Below are 27,192 nucleotides of genomic sequence, written 5' to 3'. Positions count from 1 at the left end.
TTGCACTGCAGTCGTGTATTGTGTTTGCTATTGTAACAGAAGGGGCACAGGAGTGACGCTCACAACAACGAGCGGTGCGCCGGGTGGCTAAAGCAGAGCAAGTTGGTACAGTAGGGGGCACAGGTGGTGCATCAGCCAGTCATCTCGGTCATCTCAGTCAGTCGACCCGTGGCACCTGCTGGGTTTGCCCCGTGACCTCCTACCAGCGGGCGTTCGACACTTCACGTGGCCTCAACGTGCACCTAGCCTGGCACAATCATTGTGGTGACGTTGCCGCCACTTAGTGGCGAATGGCGGTTGTTGTAGTTGTAACGTTACGACCCCCGCCGTGACCCTTACTGGCTTTCTATGGGGGGGGGGGGGGAAGAGCTTCACAGTTCATCGGATTCCTCGTCAAATATAAATATTCTAAACTCTGAATTAACACAAACTCGCCCAAGAGCAGCTTGCCGCCATCATCAACAAACTCGATCACGGAAAGGCATCAAGACGCACGTGGGTGGGGGGCACGTGGGGGGGGCACGTGGGTGGGGGGGGGCACACGTGGGGGGGGGGACGTGGGGGGGGTGGGCACGTTGGGGGGGGGACACGTTGGGGGGGGGGGGACACGTGGGGGGGGGGGGGGGGCAGCACGTGGGGGGGGGGGGGGCACGTTGGGGGGGGGGGGGACACGTGGGGGCCGATCCCAAGCGTCGCCACGTGGCTCGGCTCTCCAGGCCAGCGGCAGGCCTCGCTGGCGGCCTGGCCGGGCCTGGCGGCAACGAGGCGCACGTGGCATGGCGAGTGACACGTGGCACGTCCTGCCAACGCTGCCGCCACTGGAGATCGTCAACGTGCCCTCTCGCAAAGCCCCAAACCTCTTTCCCTTTCGCCTCTTAAGTCTACAACAGGGTGGGGTGGTCTAGATGTATTTTGACCCCCAATTAATTTACCCCCTAAAATGTTTCCTTTGCATTTTCATTTGTTTGAAAGAAACATTCTTTTAATGTGCCTTAGATAAGTAAATGGGGGTCACAAGACATCTAGACCAACCTGTACACACTATATCGCTGTCAATTGTTTTTCATTCGAAACTAAACTTTATATCAGAGCTATGAAGCTGTTTCTCAGCAACGGCCTGGCCACCAACACGTGGACGTGTACAGCAGCGTACGTAACAAACCGTACTTGGCCCTGCCATGGGAACGTAGAATTTCCACCACTGGCTCTGCACGGCTGCGTGTAAACGGGAGTGAAAGTCACTCCCGAGTGTGGGGATCGATTAGTCGTTAACAATTGAGGCTTTTCGTGGTGTCCTCACGCTCTATTAAGGCATTAAGGGTTATTTAACTTACTTTAATACCGGCATTAAAGCATTTCAATAAGTTTTTTAGGTTATTATTTGATGTTATTTTTTTTTACTTACGTGACTTTACCGAAAGAACTAAAGAGGATGAATCCCTGCAGTCACGAAAACTTCAAATCTAGAATTGATCTGTTATTATTAATAATAATAATGCTAAACTCCACCGAAATTAATTAACAAAACAACCTCGTGTAGACCAGGCGAGCTAGTAAACATCGCCCCATCTTGCAGCACGCCCCTGCCATCGAAATCAAATATCGTCGCCGTTCTGTAAGCTGCAGCAAACATTAAATGTAGCTTCAGATTAACGTATAAATACGACATTTAGATTCGATTAATGTCAATTTAAACAGAGCCCTCTCACCTCAGGATGCGATTCAAATGGGCGCCGGCCCGTCACGTGACGACACAATTTCCCCCACCCCCACCTCTTATCGATTCGATTAAATCGTTTTGATTCGATGACGTTATCGATTATTTATTGACGTCAATCTGCCGGTCATCTCGGGGACCCCCCCCCCCCCACGTTCGCCTGCTGCTGCGTTCTGTCTCGCGAGACTTCGACACTTCGCGTGGCATCAAGGCGCACCTAGCCTGGCACCGGCGCGCCGTGGTGACGTCATCGCCACTTGGTGGCGGGTGTTGTGATGCAGTGTCACGTCAATCTGACGTCGGCATATAGCATCTATTGTGGTGGAAAATACTGCAAACCTATCGATTTTCGATGGTAATCGAATGTAATATGATTCGGTTTTACTAATCGATAAATGTGTGGGTCTGGAGTGTTTATGGCTCACGAGACAGGAGCGTGGCTGTCGACGTCACTTTGTTGGGGAATGACGTCATGTATTTTCTATTTTAAATTGCATCACGTGAGCGGGCTGGTTATTCAAATAGTCCCCGGGTTACGGAAGGGTTAGGTTCCCGAGAACGATCCGTAACCCGAATTTTCCGTATGTCGGAAACTGAACAAATTTCGCCCCCAAATCAACGATAAAATCCCTTTACCTGAATCCTAGTCAAGCTCGATTGAGGCGTAAGGCGGCCCGCCTTAAATTTATATTCGATCACGCCTCGTTCCGTGGCATTCATCCGCAACCTCACCGCGCTACACTACTTGCGCTTACGTAACTAACGCAAATATTTCCGCGTGTTTAATTTTTTAAACATGGTTTATGGGAGCATTTACGCAAAGTCGGATTTACGTAAGTCGGGTATTCCGCAACCCGGGGACAGTGGTAACATTTGTATTAATGATCGATAACCTCGGGGCCGTCCATAAATGACGTCACGCGATTTTGGACGATTTTTGACCCCCCCCTCGTCACACGACGTCACAAAAAGTCAGACCCCCCCCCTCAAATATGACGTCACAAAAAAACATGCTTTAAACTATTGTCATTGTAGTGCGTATTTAATGTGGCGCTGCACTCTGATGTTGTAGGAGAAAACATTTATAAAAAAGTCTATTTATTAAGTAGAACGTTGCGCATTTTGCTGTGACGTCACATTTCGGAACCCCCCCCCTCCCTCGTCACACATCGTCACAAATTTCTGACCCCCCCCCCCCCCCTAGGTGCGTGACGCCATTTATGGACGGCCCCTAACCCAATCGATGAATTTGCACGCAATGGCCTACTCTAGCGAATGGCGTCAGGGGATCTTTAAAGGCGGGGCAGCCGCTGGATTCGAATTGTGAACCTGTGCGTGCCGCTGGACGGGTGGTGACGGGCGGGACTTGAGTGACAGCATGGACATCATGGGCCACGGTCACGCTGGGCGTGGCTTGTAGGGGGTTTCCAACGTTCGGGAGGCAGAGAATCTGTGCAGCGATAATTTTACTGGCAGGAACCTCCTGGTTACACCAGCCCACAGAGGATTATTATGTCCGTCCGTACGTCGTGCATCCAAAAATGGGAGGGGTGGGGCTGGGTGGAGAGGGGAGGGGCTGGGTGGGGCTGGGTGGGGAGGGGAGGGTGGGGAGGGGCTGGGTGGGGCTGGGTGGGGAGGGGCTGGTCACCCCGTGGTGCCCTTAAACGTTTAACCTACTCACGCCGGCTTGTGCCCGCCCTCACAGTCGGGCATATTTGCGGAATACACCACGCCGCCGTTGACCCTGGCCATTGACCGAGCAACCCAACGTTCCTACCAGCTCCCTCCGCAGGGATGTGTTTTATAGCCCCCCCCCCCTCCCCGAGTAATTGGCAAAAAAAAGCAATTGCAACTTTCATTCGATTGCTCGACTTGACTGATCATCCCCTCGACTCGTTTCCCCCACAGTAATGTCTACAACGCCGAGAGGAAAGGAAATCACCCTTCCATCTGGTAGCAAGACTGCTGAAGTGCAAGATCAATGAGTTAGTCACGTGACAAAAATGATGCAAGAAGTAGCTCTTTATTGATATTTACCTGATATCACGTGACACGATATATGACACTGACCAGAGCCTATAGTGCGATATAATGTAATGATATAATCCTCACACACAGCCTCGACAGTACTGCAGAATGCTATTAAAACTTTCTGCCCTCATGTCAATCTACTGCTGGATCAAGGCCGCCCCCCCCCCCCCACGCTGTGTCAGTCATAGGGGCCGTTTTGACCACACTTCATCACATCGACCAGTGTGGGTTGGTGAAGATGGGGCGGGAGGCAGAACCGTTTGCTGCGACCAGCACTCAATCTCGGGCCGCCGCCGGTTTCGTCGTGGTAGCGCGCCAGCCAACGGCATGGCACCCACTATTCCCCGCAGAGTAAATGCAGGTCACGTTTCCTGTCCGTAGTGAGGACCTTTCTTAGAAGATGCGAGATAAATGGGCAAAAACTTCCGTGGGGGGGCCAAACGTAGCAGGATCCAAATTGGGTTTTGTTTCACTTTTTTCAACGCAACCCGAGAACAAAATGTCAGCTAGCGCATCTAGGAGACTTGACTTTTGTTGTTGTTGTTGGAGAACTTTGTGACATGCCTGGAGTGAAATATTAAAGAATCTTAAACCGGGCAATGAATTGCTATTCAAAATGCGGGAAGGGTAGTGGCAGAAGTGGTTTGGGGAACTGGGGATGGTGTCAGAGGTGCACCCTGGGAAAGGTGGGGGGGGCAATATCCCCCACACCCCTCCGCCCCAAAAGGCCGTTGCGTATCATCATCTAAGTACGGTCCAACATTTGTGATGAACAAAAAAAAAATCACAAAGAGCCATCGATACGATTTTTTGGATTGGAGAAAAAAATAGTTTTGGATATATTCCAAAGTATTCTGTCACATTACATCACTTCTGTGCTTTTCTTGCCAAAGGTGATGTCACTTTGCCTCGGGTGACATCACGTCTGTGAGCACAAAGACACTTCAAATGATTAAATAATGGTAACGGATCCACATATCGAAATAAATACCGCGAAATTGTCCTGAAATCATGCAATGGTGGACCATTATTGTATTTCTCAGGATTGTACGATTCCACGTAAGTCTTGATTTATATTTAATTTTAAATGCATTTTATATTTGAATGCATTTCATTTTCCAGAAACAACAGACCGGCACTGCTGAGGAATCCCGAGTTTCAGCCGCTTGCGATTGTATCGTGAATTGCTTAAGAAAGCAATATAAAAATAGTTTTCTTAATTGATTGAGATTTTTTTCCATTTTTGAGACTGGTACGTTGTGGACTGCCGCATCGACAAACGCTCGTCGCATGCAATGTGCCACCGCCTCGTTGCGTACAAGGAGCCAACCGAATGGAAATGGCGATAACGCGTAGGCTTTTGAGCAATTGGTAACTTAAATTAAAATGTTTAGTTTACTTGACAAACCTTAATAATTGGCTGTGCCAGGTTGGTGGCGGGTTTAACGACACATTTATATTTACGCGATCTAACCCAAACCCCCCCGCCCCCCCCCCCCCCAGAAATTATTTAGTTCAGGAGTTTTGGGTGACACCTTCTGGGTCGTTCTCCAACGCAAGGTTGATGTGCTGCTGTTCCGAATGGAAATTTGTCCCGTAACACGAGGTCAAATGGCACAATTTAATTATGATTGGGAGATGAAGAAAAACTCGACGGCAAACAAAAAAGCAATTAAGACTAGGTTATGAATCGTAATGAAAAACAACAAAGATCCCCTGTATAGCCTTCACAGACTGTTGGGGCAAGTGCGGTAAGCGAGCACCAATTTATGCTGAATACACTCCTTACCATCCACAACTTCGATTGAGAAAAAAAATCAAACTTGGCAATTCTGCTCTCGTTGCCAAGACTATTGAAGTTGAACGAACGGATTAACTCACCAGGACGCATGCGTCAATATGTTCGCCCGAGTTTTAACACGAGAACTGGCCCGTTCTCCTCTCACGAAGAAACGCCAAGGTGTTTCCCTTCTCAACCAGTTAAAGTATTGTGCGAATTTCTCCTCAGGCTAGCGGTGGTGGGAATCCACAATCTCCGCAGAAGGAGTCAGACCCTCCATCGGTCAATCGCCGTTGTCGACTTCCACACAGCGGTACGAGTTGGCCGACTCCCAACGGGAAGGTTGTGCTTGCGAGCCGGGCACTCCGATCACAGCATCATCCCGCCAGATATTTTTTTTCCCGAGTTTTACGAAACAAAAAATTCCCGAGTGAAGAGGTGGCTCAGAGGTCAAAGGGCACCGAGCTGGCAGAGTTGAGGTCATGGTTTAAAATCCAGGTCGCCGGGTCAAGTGTAGCGAATTGATGGGCCTCAGCCCAATCACCAAAATAAAAACCTCATTAAGTTTGTTTCTGTACTTAATTTGGCTAAATTCCAGCTCTAAGAATTTAAATAAATATTGGTTTAAACCGTCATGTGTCGAACACTACTCTCGCATGGAAATCGGGTGATGCCCACCCCCCACCACCTACTCACTGCAGAGTTAGCTCTGTGATATCCGCTTCCGTGCGCCGTTCTCTAACAACGAATCGTTGCGCCGCTCTGCGAGAGTTCAATCTTCATCAAATAACGTGGCGACGGCGGCGATGGTGGCGCAATCGGGGAAAACGTTGTGGGGGTATAAAGACAAAATTAAATCGAAAAGCAAAATGATAAAGAGTGCGGTCAATTAAACAAAAGGGACCGCATTACAATTATTATTGCACAAGCACTAACTTCACTCACCGTGTTTGCCATTGTCACCGCCTTAACACAAACTACTCGAAAACTGAGGCTACTGAATTAATTAATTCTCCATTGTAGGGCACTGGAGTGATGACAACGGTTGCGAGTTTATTCATTTGTGCTATAGCCACGAGTCCTGCAAATGAAATGTAAGTGTAAATGTCGTTCACTACAGCAAAGGGATCGCTCAACGTGACAAACACAAGGTGCCCATTGACTCCGTCCTCCCTAGCTCCCCTCAAAAAAGAGTTTGACAAAACATCGAACTCTCAAGCGCCCGTCCAACAGCCGAGCGATCGGTTCCATGCAACTTCGTCCGCACACAACAAATGAACCGCTTCCACGTGGATGTCTGCAACCGGTTGCGAGCAGTTGCACCACTGGTTGCGTGCGGGGGAGAGACAGACTCGGCTTTAGAGGCGTCGATCTGCTCAGCGATTTGTGGCGACGTATTCCGGGAACCACGATTGCGCGGGAGCGCGCGTTTGCGAGCTGCGCTTTATTTGTTACGACCCTGAATACGAGGTTCAATTTCCCCTTGTTGCACCAAATACTTGCTCTGATGCGGGCAAAGCGGCAGGTGATTTAAGTCGCGCATATTGAAGGGTTACTTGGTTAACTACCGATTGCTCAGATGAGATGTAGCTTGAGAGAATGGATTTTATCGACATTTTAGCGATGTTTTAAAAAGTAGTCATTATGCTTCTCTTGTAGGATAGGGCTTGCGCCGTCAATAACAAACATTGGCAGTGCAGCATCACGTGATCACGAGGGACAACAATGGCTTAAGGAGGGCCTTGTCTATCCAGCAGTCGATGGACAACGGCTTAAGACGTTAACGATGATGGTTCAATGGTCCCAAACGTTGCTCCGGTTTAAAAATAAAAATACCACTAATTCAAAGGAACGAGGTGGGGTATTGTTTGTTTGTAGAGCAAATGCACCTCGAGACTAATTTCGAGCGCCACTTTGCAATATACTTAAATATATTTCTGTCGCTGCTATGTGAAGGCATGATATCCGTACTTATGAACTCCATTCAGAAATGCCTCAACCTGTGGAGTGAAGTCAACGTGATGCAGGTCCCGTCAAGTTAAGTCAGTTTTAAACACCAGCGTCCATCAGCGCAGGGATCGCTGCTATCGTGGTGGAATGGTGAGCACGCTGGAACCAATCCAGAGGGTGCCAGTTCAATTCCATTTCCCGGCGCCTCTGTCCACCGAGCAGTATAATTGGCTTACACCGTAGTTAGTCGGCCAGCGGGTGTTGGTTTTCCCACCTCTTCTAAGATATTTATGCAGCGTGACAGAGTAGATCAAATATCCTCCATCAGAGGGGGGGGGGGGGGGGGCTCTCTAGAGCTTCCTCTAGCGGAGTGAAGGCCCTTGTGCCAGCAGCTGCGTGAACAAACAATGTCACAATGTCAACCCTCATCATGGGCGCATCTGCTGTTGGGCGCGCGTGTCTCTAAATGAAGGACAGGAGGACGGAGTGGAGGGTGGCTTCCATCTCACTGCCGTTGCACTGCACCTGCGAGAGCTCCCAGAAACCCCTGCTGCGTTGCGCGATCGTGAGCGGCGCCGTCAGCAGGAATTCCAGGCACTGGCGGCACAGCTCGCCGAAGCAGTGCCGCTCGGCAAACGCGTAGACCGCCGGCAGCGACTCGGCGCGCAGGCAGCACGAGCGCACCACCGCGGTGAGATCGCGCTTCAAGTCCGGCAGTAGGAACTGATTCGACAGCGCCATGAGCTCGCCCAGGAGGCTGCCCGCCAGCGAGCCGCCTGGCTTCCCGCGCCGCTCGCCGCTCCCCGCAGGTCCCGGGTCGGCGCTTTCCACTGCCGCCGTCGCCCCTTCTTCCGCAAACGGCGTCACGCAGCCGGGCGAGTACACCGCCCGCAGCGCCCGGCACGCCGGCAGACAGCAGCCGTGCAGGTGGTGCATGAGGAGCGTGAAGGCGGCGTCCGACGCGTTGCGCACGGCGACGCACGACTGCTGCGCCTCAGAGTAGTGTCCCTGCAGCATGGCGCCGAACACCTCGGAGCGCGACACCAGCTGCTTGCGCTGGGCGGACACCTTGGCGCCGCAGTCCAGGACGAACCGCACGTCCGCGGCGCCGTCGGCCACGCAGCGCGCGTAGCCGCAGGACGAGGTTCCGTCCCGCGGCGGCGCGCCCGACAGTTCGCTCGGAGCCGAGGCGGCTCCGCCTTCCGAGTACGGCGGCTCGCTCCACTTTCCCGACGTGAATTCTCCCGGCGGATGATGAGGATGAGGAGAAGAGGGGGTGCCGCCCTTGCCCTCCAAGCTGCAGAATTCCAGCAGAGCCCCCGTGGCGCGAACCACGTAGCTGGGGTCCGGGGAGCGCAGCATGTGCGACACCAGCAGCTGTAGGCCGCACTGGTCCACCAGCAGCCTTCGCCGCAGTGGCTCGTTCCTGCGCCGTCATAGTCGCGTCACGCGCAACACGCGGCAATAACAACGATGATGAGAGCGATAAAACTAAACCATTTTGTATTTTACCAGGTAAGGCCCCACTGAGCCATGTGGCTCTTTTTCAGAAGTGACCTGGCCACCACAGGTGATAGCTCAAAGAAGTGGCTTATCACGTGGACATTTATAGCAGCCAACGCGTGTTTTTAAATGTGGAGAGAAAAACCGGAGGACCCGGAAGAAAATCCAGGCTTATCTGGAAGCGCATTGAATATGCACATGCACAATGATGATTTGAAGCTTTCGTGACTGCAGGAATCCATACTCTTTGGTTCTTTCGATAAAGTCACGTAGGTAGAAAATAAAACAAATCACTACGTTTCGATCGCAACACAAGCGGTCGTCCTCAGACGGGAAAAATATAATCCAGCAGTTCAGCCGCTGCATTATATGTTTGTGTTGCGATCGAAACGTCGTGATTTATTTTATTTTATACCTACGTGACTTTACCAAAAGAACCAAAGAGTATGCACAACAATAATAATAATACTCCTCTTTGGAGATGGGTTCTCAATACACTTGCTATATTGCCACCGCATCACCACATTGCAGTCTCGTGGGCATGGGAGGCTCACAAATTCTGTGTGATTCACCAACCCTTGCCTCAATCAGGCTGGCTGGATCACAGACGTGCCGGCCGAGTGGTGAATGTCACCGGAGTGTCACGTCACACTGTCCACAGGAAGGGCTGCCCACTAGCACTGTACCACAACAAGAGAGACTACACATGTGGAACTGGGAGAGCACCAGGGGGTAGTGATGGCTGTGAGCGTTCATCGTTTACCGACACCACAGGGAGAGCACCAGGGGGTAGTGATGGCTGTCAGTGTTCATCGTTTACCGACACAGGTAGAGCAATGCGAGGGCGCAGGCAGCTTTGTCTCCCTGTCGGGTCGACAGCAGGAGGTGGTTCAGGGTTCCGGTTCCAAACCCCGACTCGGCTTGAACACGCAGACTCCGCAACATTCCCCACGCTGCCGATACACACAGACACACGTGCAAAAACACGTGCGGGAAAGTATCTGAACACAATATACGCGCACACGCGCACACACATGAATGCACGTATAGGTATGCACGCAGAAAGGCATGCAGGCACGTGTGCATGCAGGCATGCACGTGCGAGCACAAACAACGCACACACACACACACGGATACAAATATATGCATACGTGCAACTAGCACATCGACGCACAAAGACAAAGATCCCCCGTATAGCCTTTAACAGAATGTTGGGGCACGTGCTGTTAGCGAGCAGCAACTATGAAGGCCGGCACGGTACACGAGGGGGTGTGTGGCCACACCACGCCCGGCCGCCTTTGTCTCCCCAGTGGTAATGTTCACACATTGCACCAGGTACTCATTTGAGGCTAAGTCGACCTCGGGGAGGCCCAGGACCGGTTCAGATAATTGTCACTGGTGTTCACCGTAAGCGGGAATCGAACTCGGGTCGCCGGGTTCATAGCGCAGCACGCTAACCGCTACACTACCGCTCACCCCGTACATACAAGCACACACACAGATGCAAACACATTTGCACAGACTCAAGCACACATGAGCGTACAAGCAGAGGCTTACACATATACACAGGGCAGTGTGTAAAAGAGCGACGTTTGACCGCTCCATTCTAATACAGCAACCGCACGAGCAGATTTAACTTAAGTCTGCAATAACTGTTTCAAGTGCATTGTAGCAATCAATAACTGCTGCAGCAGGGTGTGGTGGCCAAAGATGGGTGGTCATCATTGGCATGGGCAGAACCCATGGCAGCACTAAATATAACTTATTTTTGCTGTGGCTGAAAATATCCTGCCGTAGGCTGCAGTCGTCTGCTTCAGACTGGTGCAATGTTGAAAGTTGAACTCGAAATATGTTTAAATTAAATAAATGCAAAAGCCAAAAAAAAAATGCCGAAATGTAAAAGAGTGCATGCGTGGCATGGGAGCAAATGCACCGGCGGTCCCGAGCCAGCGGTGGAAATTCAACATCCTACGTCGGAAAGGGGAGCCGCAATGGGCCGTGTCCCAGACATTTCAGACAACTTCACAGTTATAATTTAAAAATCCCATCAGGTAATTATACGCAGGCCTCTACCCACATATTGAAATGTACGTGCAGCCGCCCGGCCCTTCCACAAAGCGGTACTTGTTTTGTCGACCCTGAAGAAATTATTACAATGATCAGCCAAGTCGACCCTTGGCTGGGACAAAGATCCTCGTGGTTGCTTGAACAGGCTGTTGTGAAAAGTGTTGTTCGTACCGATGAGGGCGGGTATGGCGCATACATGGCTGGTGCGGCTTGCATCATGCCTGGGCCACCTTTATCTCCCCAATGCTGATGTTTACGCACTACACTAGCTACTCAAGTCGACCTAGGGGGTAGGCCCAGGACAGGTTTAGATATTTGTAGCCGATGTTGGTCGTGAGCGGGTGTCAAATCTAAAGGCCGCCGGAATCGTGGCACAGTGTGCCAACCACTACCAGGATACAAAGACAAATATCCCCCGTATAGCCTTTAACAGAATGTTGGGGCAAGTGCTGTTAGCGAGCACCTATGAAGGCCGAAACGGCACACGAGGGGGTGGGTGGCCAGCATCAGGCCCGACTGCCTTTGTCGCCCCAGTGGATGTTTACACACCGCACCAGGTACTCATTTGAGGCTAAGTCGACCCTAGGGGAGGCCCAGTACTGGTTCAAATAATCGTCATTGGTGTTGGCGGGAATTGAACTCGGGTGGCCGGGTTCACAGCTCAGCACGCTAACCATTACACTACCGCTAGTGAGCGCCTATGAAGGCCACACACACACAAATACAGAGTGCTCGATTCCAAGTCAACAGGGCAACGATGTAATGCTGACGTGTGACCGCCTGGGCATTGTCATAACACGGGCGACAGTTTTCAAAGCGGTGTCCCCCACGTATAGCGCTGATGTAAAACGCCCTCATGTGGTTAACGTAGCCGGCTGCGCTCTACGAGTTGTTAACCGTCATTTACCGGCATTTCCTCCCAACCGGAAACATCACACCGCCCTTACCCAATTCGCGGTTACTCGCTGTGGTCAGCTTCAAGTTCGCAGTCTTCTGCACGAGAGACTCGACACCAACTCCGGCGCTCCCTTCACCCGCGGAAAGGTCGCCCCGCGCCCGTTCCGCCTCCCCGTCAGGGCACAGGCCGTGGCAGAGGCGCAGGTGCAGCGTGGAGATGCCGTGCGTGCGCACGAACGCCTCCAGGCAGTTGGGGTTGGCGGCGAGGCGCAAGAGGATGCGCGCGGCCCGGGGGCTCGGCCGCGCCGCGCCCAGCACGTAGTTGAGCAGACCGCGGAGGACGGCCGTCGTCACCAGGAAGCTGGGGTCCACGTACATGGAGAAGCGCGACAGCAGCCAGAGGATGGCGAAGTCGGGCCCCACCGCCTGCTGCGTTTCCGACCCGTGCCCCTGCTCCGGTTTGGACGTGGCGCCGCTCGGGCCCGCCGCGCCGCTCGCCGTTGTTTTGCCGGCGGCGGCGGCGATAGAGTTTTTGTCAGTGGCGGCGATGGCGGCGATGGCGGCGGTGGCGGCGGTGGCGGCGGTGGCGGCGGTGGCGGCGGTGGTGGCAACGGCCGTCGTTGTTGTCGTTGTCGTCGCCGCCGCTCCCTGGGCGGGGGCTTTACGAGGCGCTGGGGGGTCGTGTCGTCGAGCGTCGTTCTCTTTGCGTTTCGTGGCGGCGCTTCGGTTCGGCTCGCCGCTCGCGAGGTCGGAAGCACGCAGATCCGGTGAGGACGACGACGACGAACAAGCTTCCTTCTTGAGTTTGACGGACGTGGCTTCCGATCGAGCGTTCTGGCAGAACTTGAGGAGCCTGAAGTGGAGACGGGTGGAGGAGGCCTGCGGGGATTGCCGCTGGTCTTGAGGGTGGGTGAGCAGTCGTTTCCGTCGGCGCGCCGGCAGAGTTTGCTGCCGAGCTCCTCCCGTGTTCTCGACCTCCGAGCAACGACCCGCGTGAGCACCCGTCGCCGTGCGCCCATCGTCTTCGTCGTCCTCGTCGTCAAGTTTCGCTCGTTTGGCATCGGCGCACGCCCTGTCGACGTCGCCGCCGGAAGGGCGAGCCACCCGGGGGCTGCCGGGCTCCTCCACGGCCTCGGCGTCGGCCACGGAGGAGTGGAGCGCGACGAGGCTGCCGCACCGCGGCACCGCTTCGAGATCCTCCAGCTCCGTGTCTCCCGTGCTGCCGTCCGGACACCATCGCGGGGAGATGTCGCCCGGGCTCACGATGTAGCCCTGCGTGAGAAGCCATGACCTGTCGTCACAAAAGCACGAGTGAGAAAACATGAAGGAAAAGCAGAATGTGTTACGGAATCGACTCCGAATGACGTCGAATCGATTACAAACGGAATCGGAAGTAGAAGGCCAATGCGGGAGGAGGGCGTGTGGCACAGTTTGGCGTCAGCTATCATAGAGTTCGGCGGTCGTGTCGCTACAGTTTTCCGCCGTGAATGTCTTTAAAAACAGCGGCGATACGCCTCTCGAAATAAAATTAACGCCGAACCGCTCGCGCGTTCCGAGAATCAGCGGTCAACGGGACTCACATCCTGCAACTTGCAGGGGTCTCGGAACGGGAAAGGGTTAATGATGCTGCTTTGGCAAGCAGGACAAGTTCAATTTATTTAATCAGGTGAGAACTTAAAAGAGACCAGGATGACTCTCATTTGTGTCTTGGGTCACAAAATGGCAACAGCAAAACAGAGAACAGCAATTACAAAAGCACTGTAGCACAAAGTGGGTTTCACTCAATTGATCCAAATTGCTCATCGGGCTTCAAGTCATTAGGGCAGTCCACAGCATGGGAAACGTGGACACGTTTTACTCTAATTAGGGCACATCGGTGAGCCACGCCTCGTTACAAACTGCCATGAATGGACAGTTACACGCAAAGAGCATAGCGGAGCCATGAGGCTCATAAAAGTTGCAGTAACCAAATGGTAATAGTTTGTGTTCACACTGGCCCGGCAGCAAGAGTCATGGATTATATAACGGTTTTACTTTTCACAATATCAAATCAATCATTTCCCCTGGCCTTTCATCCCACGAGTGGCGCTAATCCCTGCCAGTGGTCCTGAGCTCGTGATGGAAATTCCACATTTCCATGGTAGAAAAGAGTATCTGAACAAGACAATCACTGCAGACCTCCCACAGAATGACTCGTGTTATGGATGTCAAACAGCTGATTGGTTGAGTTAATACCCAACAGAGATTTGAACTTTCAGCCTTCCGATTGTGTCAAGTGCTCTACCCACAGTGCCACCTGCTCAACTTTTAAGGCAGGGCTGGGGAACATACGGCCCCTGAACAGCCCCGTGGCCACACGAAGAGCTAATGACTTTGAAACAGCCTTCAAAAAATAGATTTATTTGTCGTTCAAAGCATCTTAGATGCACTAATCAGGTACCAGACGGGAATGTATTTGACCTGGCAACACCGCATTCCTAATTTTAGTCCGTTCATCACCGCAGGGGCCTCTTGCAGTGACAGAATAAACTGATGTGTGTGTTCATGTGTGGTTGTTTGCCAAAGGTACAGTCTGTTCTACTATGAAGCGGTAGCTGCGTTCCTGAAGAACATTGCGTTATGGGAAAACTCGCATTATAATAAATAATATTTCATGTAGGGTAAAGCGCAGTCCGTAATAACACATGAGATGCCTACGCGGGCTGAACAAAGATGGAGGCGCATGGGTAGCATCTAGAAGCATCCAGCAGCATCCCGCCTTGTGTGATGCTACACCGAGGCAGTCGTACAAACGCTTGTTCCTACTCGCGCTGCAGCGGTAGTTCCGAACACTCAATCGCGTTATATCCAATTCGCATTCCGAAAACATTCGGCGTTACAGGAGAACAGACTGTATCTGAAAGTCCTATTGAGGCCTCAGCAAGGAAGAGCTCCCCCACCTGTGTTTAAGGCGAGCAGTGAATACGCAGAAACAAAAAGAATCAGCAGTAGCCCACCTCATGCTGAGGAAGCTCGAGGACTCCGCATTTGGTTCCATGTCCGGCTTGCGGTTGAACTCTGTCGGGAAGTCGTACGAGGCGGCGTACCTCTCGTCCTCAATGTCGGCAACGACAGCGGTCGCCTGGAACTTATCGGACGCGAGTGTCCACTCCTCCAGCCGCCTCACCAGGATGGGCACCAACCCGTACCCGAGTAGCACGTCCAGCGCGGACTCCTCGTAGAAAAAACCGAGGAAGGCCAAGATGATTCGGTCGTGGGACGCCTTGAAGTGGGAGTCCTTGAGCAGCGAGAAGAGCAGCTCGATGCCACCGCTCTCCACAACCTTCGCCCGGTTCACAGCCTCGCGGCAGCAGAGGCACAGAGCTCGGACGACGTCCAGCACTGCGCTGCCAGCTGGAGCGCTGCTGCTGCTGTTGCTGATGGTGTTGCAGCTGTTGATGCGTCTGCTCATGGAACTGTTGGTGCTGGTGCAGCTGTTGCTGGTAGAGCTCTTACTGTTGCTGCTGCTTGTGGTGCTACTGGTGCACGTGCTGCTGTTGGTGCAGGTATTACTGTTGGTGCTGCTGCTGGTGCAGCTGCTGCTGTTGCTGATGTTGCTGCTGCTGTTGGTGGTGCTGTTGGTGGTGGTGCTGTTGGTGGTGGTGCTGCTGTTGGTGGTGGTGGTATGGTTGGTGGTGGTGCTGCTGGTGGTGGTGCTGCTGTTGCTGGTGGTGCTGCTGTTTGTGGTGCTGTTCGTGGTGCTGCTGCTGGTGCCGCCGCCGCCGCTGTTACCGCCGCCGCTGTTGCGCGCGCTTCTGATTTCGTCGACGAAGCAGCGTATCGCGCCGGCGCTGCCCAGGGTGGGCCGCACGATGGCCTGGGAGCACAGGCTGCTCAGCGTCTGCATGGCGTCGGCGCGCACCGCCGCGTCGCCGCCACAGACCAGCGCGACGAGCGCGGACGGCGCATCGACTCGCGACAGCACCTCGGCGCACTCCGTCGAGCACTGGCGGCTGAGCTCGGCCAGCGCTCGGGCGCTGGCCCCCACCACGCCCGAGCGGTCGCCCCTCTTCAGCAGCTGCGCCAGCGGCTCCACCACGCCCTGGCTCACCATGGCGGCGCGGTGAGACGGGGAGTCGGCCAGGTTCCTCACGGCACGGACGGCGCTCTGCAGGCACTCGTCGTCACGGCCGGACTCGAGCAGCGCTATGAGATGCGGCACCGTGCCTGCGCGCATTACAAAAATCGTAACACCACAGTGTCGCGTGTGCGGCCGTCGAGTGTCGGCCCTCATCGATTATCTTGCCCCCCACCCCCGCACAGTTCAAGGAAAAATGAGTCCGCGACGTTCGCAGCATCCGCAGTGGCTACAAAGAGTAAAAGGACAGCCCGAGACGGCCCGAGGCAGCCCCGGAGCAATGAAGACTCGGCCCGATCAGTGGTTAACATGGCTTCACAACAGAAATCCTTTGCAGAGAAAAAAGACGAAGAACTTTTTAAGATTTTAAAAGTTAACAAGAAGCCATTCAATGTAAGTTGCTGTCCGTTTATAACTTTTAAACTTCTTGGTAGGAAACGACATCTTGTCTTAAATTATAAACTGCATATTAATGTCCAGTGCAATGGACAAGCTGCCATTCGGAGTCCCCTCGGCGAATACAGCTGCCTCCGAGACTTTTTGTTACTTCATGGGTACAATATAAATGGAAGTATTATATTTGTATTCTTTAATAACCTACTTACTTTGTCCGGTAACTTTTTTGTGCACGGTGTTAGCCGTAGTTTTATATTTGTTCACATAATCTGACCTTTTCACATGTCTTCCCATGCCTCCAGTCGATCGGATTTGCACCGTTGTACTGTACACAGTTACGTGCTCAGGATGAAGAAATATGAAACAGCAATACAAATCTTTTGCGTATGAAAGAAACTAGAACGACCACATATCTACATATGAGTGGGTAACACTGGTTTGTGCCACTCAGACAGGTTTTCTAACCAACTTACTGTTCTGCCATGCCTTGACCATCTTGCGTCTCACTAGATTCAGGAGTTTCACGAACCTATTAGTCCCCCCGTCCTCGCAGTGCTGAATTGCAGGCATGCGCCAGCACTCACAACTAACAGAAGACATGATCATTATCGGTTGTACCCAATATTACTTGCTCCCCAAACATCACTGGAGGAATCAACGAGCCAAGTTTACGGGAACAGCGCCCGTGGTGGTAGTAGCAGAGAACAGATAAGGCGAGAGAGTGACTTGAATGGGCGAGTGGTGGACAATCTTTCCACCTGCTTTTACGTCGAATTCTTATCGCAGGCGGCTGTTTGGATTCCAACTCAGGAAGGTCGTAGCAGTGCCCGCTCAGGCGCCCTGGGGTCCGACCCGGCTGGCAAACTCCGAGAGCCTCTCTGCAGCGCTTACCAGCCTTGTGCAGAATCTCGCTGTTCTGCTTGTCCTGAGCAAGGTTGGCCAGCGCACGTGCTGCCCGATTCTGAATGCTCTCCACCGTCACCGACTTCAGCACCAACACTGCTCGGTGAGACACAGGCGGTTATGACAAACATCAAATTGTGTTAAACTGTGCACACACACACGGATGGGATCTACGCTTCATGTGATGAGTTTTTGATGACTCGCCCATTACCAAATCACCCAGAATGCACCAAATCTCATCAGATCACAGGAGCCAAGTAGGGTTGAGCCTATGGCGGTGTTTATGTATTATGTTCAACTTCTTTCGCACCATATGTAGCTAACCGTGATAATCGGAGGTTTAAATGGATGAACACTGTGAATTAAAGAGGTGTTGCAGGCGGCTGCAGAGCTATGATGTGGGTGGTGCAGATACAAATTGTTTGTACTGTACATCTATGCTTCCACATGCCCACCACCACCGCCTTCGCCAACCTGCACCGACTAGCGTGACGTATCATCAAATAACCCTCACGAAGGGTGTGGAGAGGCCGTCGCATATGGCAGTGGATCGAAAAGAGGAATGTACACCAGTATACAAATGAACCTTATGGCGGGACCCCGGGGTTCCATAAGCCCCCGGCTCTCGCACAAACTGTGTTGCGACGTCATTTTGAAGGCGAACGATATGGCGATCTATTCCTCTCGACGAGCTTTACACAATGCGCTAATCAAAGTTTAAAAGTTTTGTTTCTTCTGCGCATTCGTCCTCGCTGCACTTGGATGGCATGACAAGTAAATGATCTGCGCCAGGTGGGTGACGGCGTTTGTGTGTGCGGTGGGACGGAATCGCCAAAAAATATTTAATGAATTACGATTTTGACCTCTGTTTATTCGGGACCCCGGGGTCCTGCCATAAGGTTCAAATGTGCAATGTACCTGGTGCCAGCCAAAGGAAAGTGGAATTTCCACCACTGGTTCAAAGTTAATTTCAACAATTCCATTTGTAAGATTGTCGTTTTCTAGGGGAATTCAGTCAAGCCACATCATCATTATCATACTTAAGCCAAAGCTAATAAGCCTAAACAACAGTCTATCAAGTTCCAATAAACAGCACCATCATCATCAACATTTGAGTACCATCATCATCCTTCTTAATCAAGTATCATCCCCAATCATATTCCCTCCAGTCCCATCATCACTGAATCAACCACCATCACACCATCATACTTAGGCTTGAACAACACCATTACTCAATCCAGCCCCATCACCATCTGATGATAGCATCACTCGGCCAGAGACTATCACCACCATCACCCCCCCTATCATACTCAATTCAACTTCATCCACCATCACTGAATACATCATCACACTCACTCCAGCCGCATCACCATCATACTCAATTCAACTCCATCATCATCACTCAAGCAACAACAACTCACACTCAATCCAACATCATCAAACTCACTCCAGCCCCATCACACTCACTCCTCTGCCCCATCAAACTCACTCCAGCCGCATCACACTCACTCTAACACCATCACACTCACTCTAACACCATCACACTCACTCTAACACCATCACACTCACTCCAGCCCCATCACATCAATCACCATCACACTAATAACACTATGTAACACGATTTTTGTCCCTGTGTAGTGCTTTTGTGACCAGGACTTTACCTGAGGGAATGACACAAATGCACACCATGTGTTCTCATTGACAATAGGTACATTTAAAACTATCACTGTCCTGGTCACAAAAGTAAAGTTTGTGGGCAATAATAGCCACTTTCTGCTGTACTTTTGAGGCATAAGCAATTAGGAAATAACACTACCCAGGAAAAAAAAAATGTTGTTACAGTGTAATCATATTAACTCTTATATCATAACTCTTATATCATAACTGTTGTCATAACTCTTACATTATAACCCCTGACCCTGGCACACGTGACAACGCGGGCCCATAGCCCCCTCCCCCTTCCACCGCGCGCTCTGCCCCCCCCTCCCGCCCGCCCACCCACGTGACGCGGTGTTTACCCCAGCCGCGTCACGTGCTCGGGGGGGGGGGCGAGCAACCAATGGGCGCGCGCGACGTGCGGGTTCGTGCCACTCACCGATGGGGGGCAGCCCGCCCAGCCTGCGGATCTGCGCGCCCACAACACACGCACACAACACACACAGCATGCCTGAGGGGGGGGGGGGCAAACTCCCACCACCACCATCACCACTATCACCACCCCCCCAAACAGAACACGAAATAAAAACACCACAAACGCTCGCAAATGATGCCCCCTTCGACCGTTGTACCTCCTTCCTCGCTTCGCTCTCTGTGCAGCAATTGGCGATAATGCTCAGCGAAATGTCAACTATCTTCACATTGGGCTTCTGTATCAGAGCCACGAGCGGCCTGAGGCCGCCGTGCAGGCGGAACTTCTCGATGCCGCCCCTCTCTTTGATGAATTTGGTTCGGATCGTGACGAGGGCATTGACCACGGCGGCCGTGCAGCCGCTATGGAGCTGCGCCACGCAAAACTTGAGGCCTGGCCCGTGAGTCCGACTGCTATCCGCCATGGCGGCAAGGGCGAGGCGAGGGGGCGGGGCCGGGGGGATGTTGTGAGGGGAGGGGGTTATGGGGTGAGGGGAGGGGCTGTGGGGGGTGGAAGGTCGCGAGCGCGCGCCGTTGGCGGGAGAGCGCCGCCTCGCGCCCGCTGTGTTGGCCGCTTGCACTGCGCCGGGAGCGTCACGAGGGCGGTGGGGGGAGGGGCGGTGAGGGGAGGGGCGGTGAGGGGAGGGGCGGTGAGGGGAGGGGCGGTGGGGGGAGGGGCGGTGGGGGGAGGGGCGGTGGGGGGAGGGGCGGCGGGGGGAGGGGCGGCGGGGGGAGGGGCGGCGGGGGAGGGGCGGCGGGGGGAGGGGCGGCGGGGGAGGGGCGGCGAGGGGAGGGGCGGCGGGGGGAGGGGCGGCGGGGGGAGGGGCGGCGAGGGGAGGGGCGGCGAGGGGAGGGGCGGGGAGGGGGGGTGAGGGGAGGGGCGGTGAGGGGAGGGGCGGTGGGGGGAGGGGCGGTGGGGGGAGGGGCGGTGGGGGGAGGGGCGGTGGGGGGAGGGGCGGTGGGGGGAGGGGCGGTGGGGGGATGGGCGGCGGGGGGAGGGGCGGCGAGGGGAGGGGCGGCGAGGGGAGGGGCGGCGAGGGGAGGGGCGGCGGGGGGAGGGGCGGCGAGGGGAGGGGCGGCGAGGGGAGGGGCGGCGAGGGGAGGGGCGGGGAGGGGCGGTGAGGGGAGGGGCGGTGAGGGGAGGGGCGGTGGGGGGAGGGGCGGTGGGGGGAGGGGCGGTGGGGGGAGGGGCGGTGAGGGGAGGGCGGTGAGGGGAGGGGCGGGGAGGGGGGGTGAGGGGAGGGGCGGTGAGGGGAGGGGCGGTGAGGGGAGGGGCGGTGGGGGGAGGGGCGGTGGGGGGAGGGGCGGTGGGGGGAGGGGCGGTGGGGGGAGGGGCGGTGGGGGGAGGGGCGGTGGGGGGAGGGGCGGTGGGGGGATGGGCGGCGGGGGGAGGGGCGGCGAGGGGAGGGGCGGCGAGGGGAGGGGCGGCGAGGGGAGGGGCGGCGGGGGGAGGGGCGGCGAGGGGAGGGGCGGCGAGGGGAGGGGCGGCGAGGGGAGGGGCGGGGAGGGGCGGTGAGGGGAGGGGCGGTGAGGGGAGGGGCGGTGGGGGGAGGGGCGGTGGGGGGAGGGGCGGTGGGGGGAGGGGCGGTGAGGGGAGGGGCGGTGAGGGGAGGGGCGGGGAGGGGGGGTGAGGGGAGGGGCGGTGAGGGGAGGGCGGTGAGGGAGGGGCGGTGGGGGAGGGGCGGTGGGGGGAGGGGCGGTGGGGGGAGGGGCGGTGGGGGGAGGGGCGGTGGGGGGAGGGGCGGTGGGGGGAGGGGCGGTGAGGGGAGGGGCTGGGTTTAAGGGGGGAGGGGCAGGGTGGGGGTGTAAGAGGGGCCAGCGTCTTGCTTGCGTTGAGGCAATGCAGCTGAGATTGTGTACACCACTACAACAACAACAACAACAGGCCGTGTTGCTGCGTAAAAATACTTTAACGCGGATGGACGAATACGTGAAGGAGGCCTACTCTCGACTTCGGGGCCGTCCATAAATGACGTCACGCACCTACGGAGGGGGGGGGGGGTCAGACATTTGTGACGATGTGTGACGAGAGGGGGGGGGTGAGAAATATGACGTCACAGCAAAATGCGCAACTTTAAATAAATATAAACGACACGTTCTATTTAATTAAATATACTTTTTAATAAATGTTTTCTACTACAACATCAGAGTGCAGCGCCACATTAAATACGCACTACAATGACAATAGTTTTAAACGATTGGAAGCATGTTTTTTGGGGGGGGGCAGAGCATTGTGACGTCATATTTGAGAGGGGGGGTCTGACTTTTTGTGACGTCGTGTGCCGAAGGGGGGGGGGGGTCAAAAATCGTCCAAAATCGCGTGACGTCATTTATGGACTGTCCTTTACGTGACAAACAAATGTGTGCACCCTTTTGCCAATCCACTGCTAGATGAGGTCTTTCTCACCCCACTAACCACGCTATTTCGTATGGGTGAGTGACGATTCACGTGCAATTCTATATCGCTGCCCTGCGCCGCCGACTGCCCATGACGCCCAGTTCACTACCCGTCTTGTGCGCATGACGATTCGGTGATACTGCTGCTGCTACAAGTTGGCAGTGTTGCGAAAGGACAATTAACAAAAACACTCGAACACATTCTTCAATGCCACTGCGGCGTTAAAAGTAAAAAAAACTATTACAGGAAAGTTTTGGGAAATGGCCATTTTTCATAGCACATAAAAATTAAGAATCCTTTATTATGGGGAGCAAATGGCACCTATGAGGGGGTGGTGTGGCCGTCTCGACGCCCAAACCACATTTGTCCTTCCCCATAAGCCGGTATTTCCACATTGCATTAAGATTCTCATCAAGGCTAATTCGACCGAAGGGGTTTCCCAGAACAACGTCAGATGTCACTTAATACCCAGGGAAGGGTCAGAGGTCACTCAATTCCCAGCGCAGGGTCAGACGTCACACAATTCCCAGGGCAGGGTCAGAGGTCTCTTAATTCCCAGGGCAGGGTCAGAGGTCACACAATTCTCAGGGCAGGGTCAGATGTCACTTAATTCTCAGGGCAGGGTCAGAGGTCACTTAATTCCCAGGACAGGGTCAGAGGTCACACAATTCTCAGGACAGGGTCAGATGTCACTTAATTCTCAGGACAGGGTTAGATGTCACTTAATACCCAGGGCAGGGTCAGAGGTCACAATTCCCAGGGCAGGGTCAGAGGTCACTTAATTCCCAAGGCAGGGTCAGACGCCACTCAATTTCCAGGGCAGGGTGAGATGTCACTCAATTCAGGACAGGGTCAGACGCCACTTTATTCCCAGGACAGGGTACGATGCCACCTAATATCCAGAAGAGGGCGAAATGCCACTTAATTAACACATTGTCCTGCGCAGGGAGCTGGTAGGAACGTTGGGTTGCTCGGTCAATGGCCAGGGTCAAAGACGGCGTGGTGTATTCCGCAAATATGGCCGACTGTGAGGGCGGGCACAAAGCCGGCGTGAGTAGGTTAAACGTTGAGTTTTATAAGGGCACCACGGGGTGACCAGCCCCTCCCCACCCAGCCCCACCCCTCCCACCCCCACCCAGCCCCACCCTCCCCTCCCCACCTAGCCCCTCTCCACCCAGCCCCACCCCTCCCATTTTTCGATGCACGTCGGACGGACACAATAATCCCCTGTGGGCTGGTGGAACCAGGTGGTTCCTACCAGTATCACTGGCGTTAGCTGTCCGTGTTCGTCGTCAGCTAACATGCACATTAAATTGCAACTTGCTCTAGGAATTGGTATTTGTGTTCGGGTGACAGAAATTTAATTTGATCATCATCTGATGTTGAACTTCATTACAGTACAGTACACTACTCAACTATTTCCCGAGTGTTGATAGACCTAGGCTGACTGAGAAATATACAGAGTATGATAAATATATTTCTGTATAAGGGTTGACCCACGCTGGTAGGCGGTGTAGGGATCGTTTCACCATATTTCACCACGCTGGTCAGTGTGGATTTATGAAGGAGGGAACATTAAAGTACAGTACAACAGTTGATTTTTTTGGACGGACTTCTGCTGCTCTCCACACATAACCCCGCAGCCTATAACACCTGTTTATGCACGATTGTGGGCTTGTGGCCCGTACAAGCACGATCCAGGCTCGTCGCTGCTTAGCTTCCGAGATGAATTCCCGGCCACAGCTGATTGACATCAGTGGCGATGATATCTAAATCGTTCTTGGGCCCCTTACTTCGTCAATCCGCCCTGACCAACGTGGTGATGTACTGTATAGCCAAACAACCCCTGTTAGCGGTGTGGGAGTTGTGTGGCCAGAACCGCCTTTGTCTCACCAGGGCCGATGTTTACACGCCTTCACAGGGTACAGTACTCATGTAAGGGTGAGTCGTCCCTGATGTTAGCGAGTCGATTCACAAATGGGTTGTACGGTGCGACCCAGCCACCACGCCCGACCACCTTTGTCTCCCCAGTTGACCTTGGGGATAAGCCCAGTACCGGTTCAAATATCCGCCCAGTGCATTGATCGGTGAGCGCGATTCCAAAGAACACAGGATGAGATGTTACTATCCTTTGTGCAAGCACTTCCAAGAGTTCATGAACAGTGAGCCTGGTGAAATTTGGGGAGCGCATCGTCAGTAGTGACCCTTTGGTTCCTAGGGTGTTTCGGCCTTTCATACTATACACCCTCCCCAAAGGCGGCCAGCGACAGGGTGATCAATCCTACGCTTGCGTCTCATTCCCAATTAGTCATAGGAGTTGCCTTGTTGATAGCCAACATCCCATGGGACTATGCATGGCAGGGGCGTCCTCCTCCCTGAGTCAAGCATTGTTGACTGCATACCTCCTGGCCCTCTCATTTTGGGGCCCAGCTGGGGTCTTTCCTCTTCATCCAGAGCCACTGACTGCTCCCTTCTGCCGCCTCCGATACAGCTCTGATTGCCGAACGCTGGCTCTGGCCCTTAATTCCCAGGTCTCTAAGCAGTCTGGTTGTAGATGTTGCCACAAAACCTCTGCAGCCCACCTCCACTGGTCGGACTTCTGTGTTCCAGCCATGATGCCGTGCTTCGGCAGCTAGATCGGCATAGCGCAGATGTTTTCGCTCATAAGCCTCATCTACTGAGTCCTCCCAGGGTACTGTGAGCTCAATGATGAAGACCTTCTTGAGCGAACAGGACCAGAGCACCATGTCAGGTCTTAGGGTGGTGGTTGCGATCTCCGGAGGAAACACAAGTTGCCGGCCAATGTCAGCTAGCATTTTCCAGTCGCGGGCCAAGTGCAGCTGGTCTCGCTCTATTGGTGTAGAGCCGCTCTTCGGTGGTTTAGCCCCTTCGCGGACAAAGGTCGTCCGTAAGGGGTGTGATGCTGCTGGGGGTGGTAGGGAGTTGGTGGCAGCTCGCTTGTCCTCCAGGGCGGACGCAAGGTTTTTAAGGACTTGGTTGTGACGCCAAGTGTAGCGTCCTTGGGTGAGGCTTGTTTTACACCCTGTGAGAATGTGCCTGAGGTTGGCTGGCATGGAACAGAGGGCACAGTCCGGATCTTCACCATACCATTGGTGAAGATTAACTGGTGTTGGAAAGATGTCATATGTTGCTCTGATGGAAAAGCTCAACCGCCTCGCTTCCATGGCCCACAGATCCTTCCAGCTGATCTTCCTCTTCTCCACACTGTCCCATCGAGTCCACTGTCCTTGTTTGGCAAGAGAGACTGCCTTGGCCCACCTTGCAGCCTCCTCCTGATGGCGTACTTCCTGCACTACCATCTTCCGCCGCTCTGGTGCAGTGGCCTTACTCCAAGCAGCACGGCTAGTTAGCCCAAGGCCTCCTCTCCCTTGCTGAACATGACCCACAATGTCAGCATGTCTGAGGGCTGCTGTTGCCTCCTGGACTGCTTTTCCTGGCCTCCATTTGCGCCCAGTTGCCAAGGTCGGCGCGTTGTTGCTCACCACTGGGTCTCGAGATTCATTCAGTGTCATCTGGAGCCTGGTTTTTGCACACTTGAATTCCTCGGTTAGACTGGTGAGGGGCAGCTTGAGGACACCATCTCCATAGAGGCCTATGGTGGTAAGGCATCGTGGAACTCCGAGCCACTTCTTTAAGTAGCTCGTGGCTCCTCTTTCCATCTTCTCCACTGTTGAGATTGGAACCTCATACACTGCTAGGGGCCACAACACCCGGGGTAGGAGACCAAACTGCAGACACCAGGCCTTTAACTTTCCAGGTAGCTGGGTGTTGTCGATGGACTGTAGGCTACTACTGATGTCTTTGCGCAGCTGTTGCACCTGGTCTTTGTCCTTCAGGCTTGCATCATACCACCTTCCAAGGCTTTTTACCGGCTGCTCAGACACTGTTGGGATTTGGTCATCTCCGATGAAGAATTTCAGGTCACAGAGTACTCCCTTCACAATCGAGATGCTGCGTGACTTGGATGGTTTAATCTTCATACGGGCCCAGCTGATGTTCTCCTCGAGTTTTCTGAGCAGTCTCCTGGTGCATGGGACAGTGGTGGTCAATGTTGTAATGTCGTCCATGTAGGCTCTGAGTGGAGGGAGGCGAAAACCAGAGTCGACTCGCTGTCCACCAGCAACCCATTTTGAGGATCTGATGATAACCTCCATTGCCATTATGAATGCCAATGGAGAAATGGTACATCCCGCCATTATACCTACATTCAGGCATTGCCATGAGGTGGTGAACTCTGAGGTGGTGAAGCAGAACTGCAGATCCTGAAAGTACGACTTCACCAGGGTTGTGATGGTGTCCGGTATGTGGAAAAATCTGAAGGCAGACCACAGGAGTTCATGGGGCACAGAGCCAAATGCATTGGCGAGGTCGAGGAAGACTACATGGAGGTCCCTTTTCTCCACCTTGGCCATTTGGATCTGGTGCCAGATCATGCTGGAATGTTCCAAGCAGCCAGAGAACCCTGATATTCCTGCCTTCTGTACAGATGTATTGACGTACGCATTCCTTTGCAGGTACTCGGCCATCCTCTGGGCAATGATCCTAAAGAAGATTTTACCCTCGACATTCAGTAAGGAGATTGGGCGGAATTGGCTGATGTTCACTGCATCCTTCTCCTTAGGGATCAGGACCCCGCCTGCCCTACGCCACACTTTGGGTATTATCTTCTTTTGCCAAGCTGTTCTCATAAGCCTCCAGAGGAACCTCAGAACGTCTGGTGCGTTCTTATACACTTTGTACGGGACTCCATTTGGCCCCGGGGCTGATGCTGTTCTTGCCCTTCGAACTGTGTTTTCCACCTCTTTCCATGTCGGAGGGCTGGTCTCAATATGATGTTCCGGGGGTTCAATGGGTGGGATATCTGATGGGATGGCCAGATGTTCATGTCGCTTTGAGTCAAAGTTTGTTGTTCTCAGGTGCTCTTCTAAGTCTTTCTTTGTTGTTTTTAGAACTCCACTTTTTTCCTTCGTGAAGAGACTTTTAAGGAACTTGAAGGGATCTTTATAGAATCGAGTTCTAGTTTGTTCTTTCTTCCTTCTGCGCTTCCGTAGGTTCTCTGCTCTACGGAGGGATGCCAACCGGGTTTTGATGTCAGCCTGAAGTGCCTCTATGCCCTCCTTTTCCACTTCCGAGGCTTTCTTCCACTGTTTCTTAAGCTGTCTCCTTTCTTGAACTCGAAGTCACAGAGTTCGTTGCGCAGCGCGCTAACCACGGCGCCACCGCTCTCGGCATTTACAGCCTGTTCACCCACCACACGCACACAGTGACACGTGTGGGGGTGTGTG

The 27,192-nt window shown here is 53.7% G+C and overlaps 1 protein-coding gene across 1 annotated transcript; it reads right to left on the bottom strand.

Moving 5' to 3' along the window:
* Nucleotides 1-3,732: 3,732 nt before the first annotated feature.
* ARMC5 (armadillo repeat containing 5) lies at nucleotides 3,733-19,927 on the bottom strand. Its single transcript, XM_061562182.1, has 7 exons — nucleotides 19,650-19,927; nucleotides 19,457-19,487; nucleotides 17,350-17,457; nucleotides 14,942-16,151; nucleotides 11,996-13,236; nucleotides 9,802-9,934; nucleotides 3,733-8,904 (listed from the first exon to the last, which is right to left on the bottom strand). Exons 1-7 carry the CDS (start codon nucleotides 19,911-19,913, stop codon nucleotides 7,941-7,943), a joined length of 3,951 nt encoding a protein of 1,316 aa, XP_061418166.1. The 5' UTR covers nucleotides 19,914-19,927; the 3' UTR covers nucleotides 3,733-7,940.
* Nucleotides 19,928-27,192: the final 7,265 nt, after the last annotated feature.

Source organism: Lethenteron reissneri, chromosome 28 (genome assembly GCF_015708825.2).
Source record: "Lethenteron reissneri isolate LAM-NWPU_2019-01 chromosome 28, ASM1570882v1, whole genome shotgun sequence".
Classification (NCBI taxonomy): domain Eukaryota; kingdom Metazoa; phylum Chordata; class Hyperoartia; order Petromyzontiformes; family Petromyzontidae; genus Lethenteron; species Lethenteron reissneri.
Note: the sequence above shows the minus strand (reverse complement) of the source record. Positions and strands in the feature narration are given on the sequence as shown.

Bases quoted from the DNA above. Each gene is read 5' to 3' on its own strand.
- ARMC5 (XM_061562182.1), bottom strand. From the start codon at position 19,913: ATGGCGGATAGCAGTCGGACTCACGGGCCAGGCCTCAAGTTTTGCGTG. The intron at 16,152-17,349 runs GTAAGCGCTGCA...TAATGCGCGCAG, and splicing joins CGAGATTCTGCACAAGGCTG to GCACGGTGCCGCATCTCATA. The intron at 13,237-14,941 runs GTGGGCTACTGC...TTGTGACGACAG, and splicing joins TCGAGCTTCCTCAGCATGAG to GTCATGGCTTCTCACGCAGG.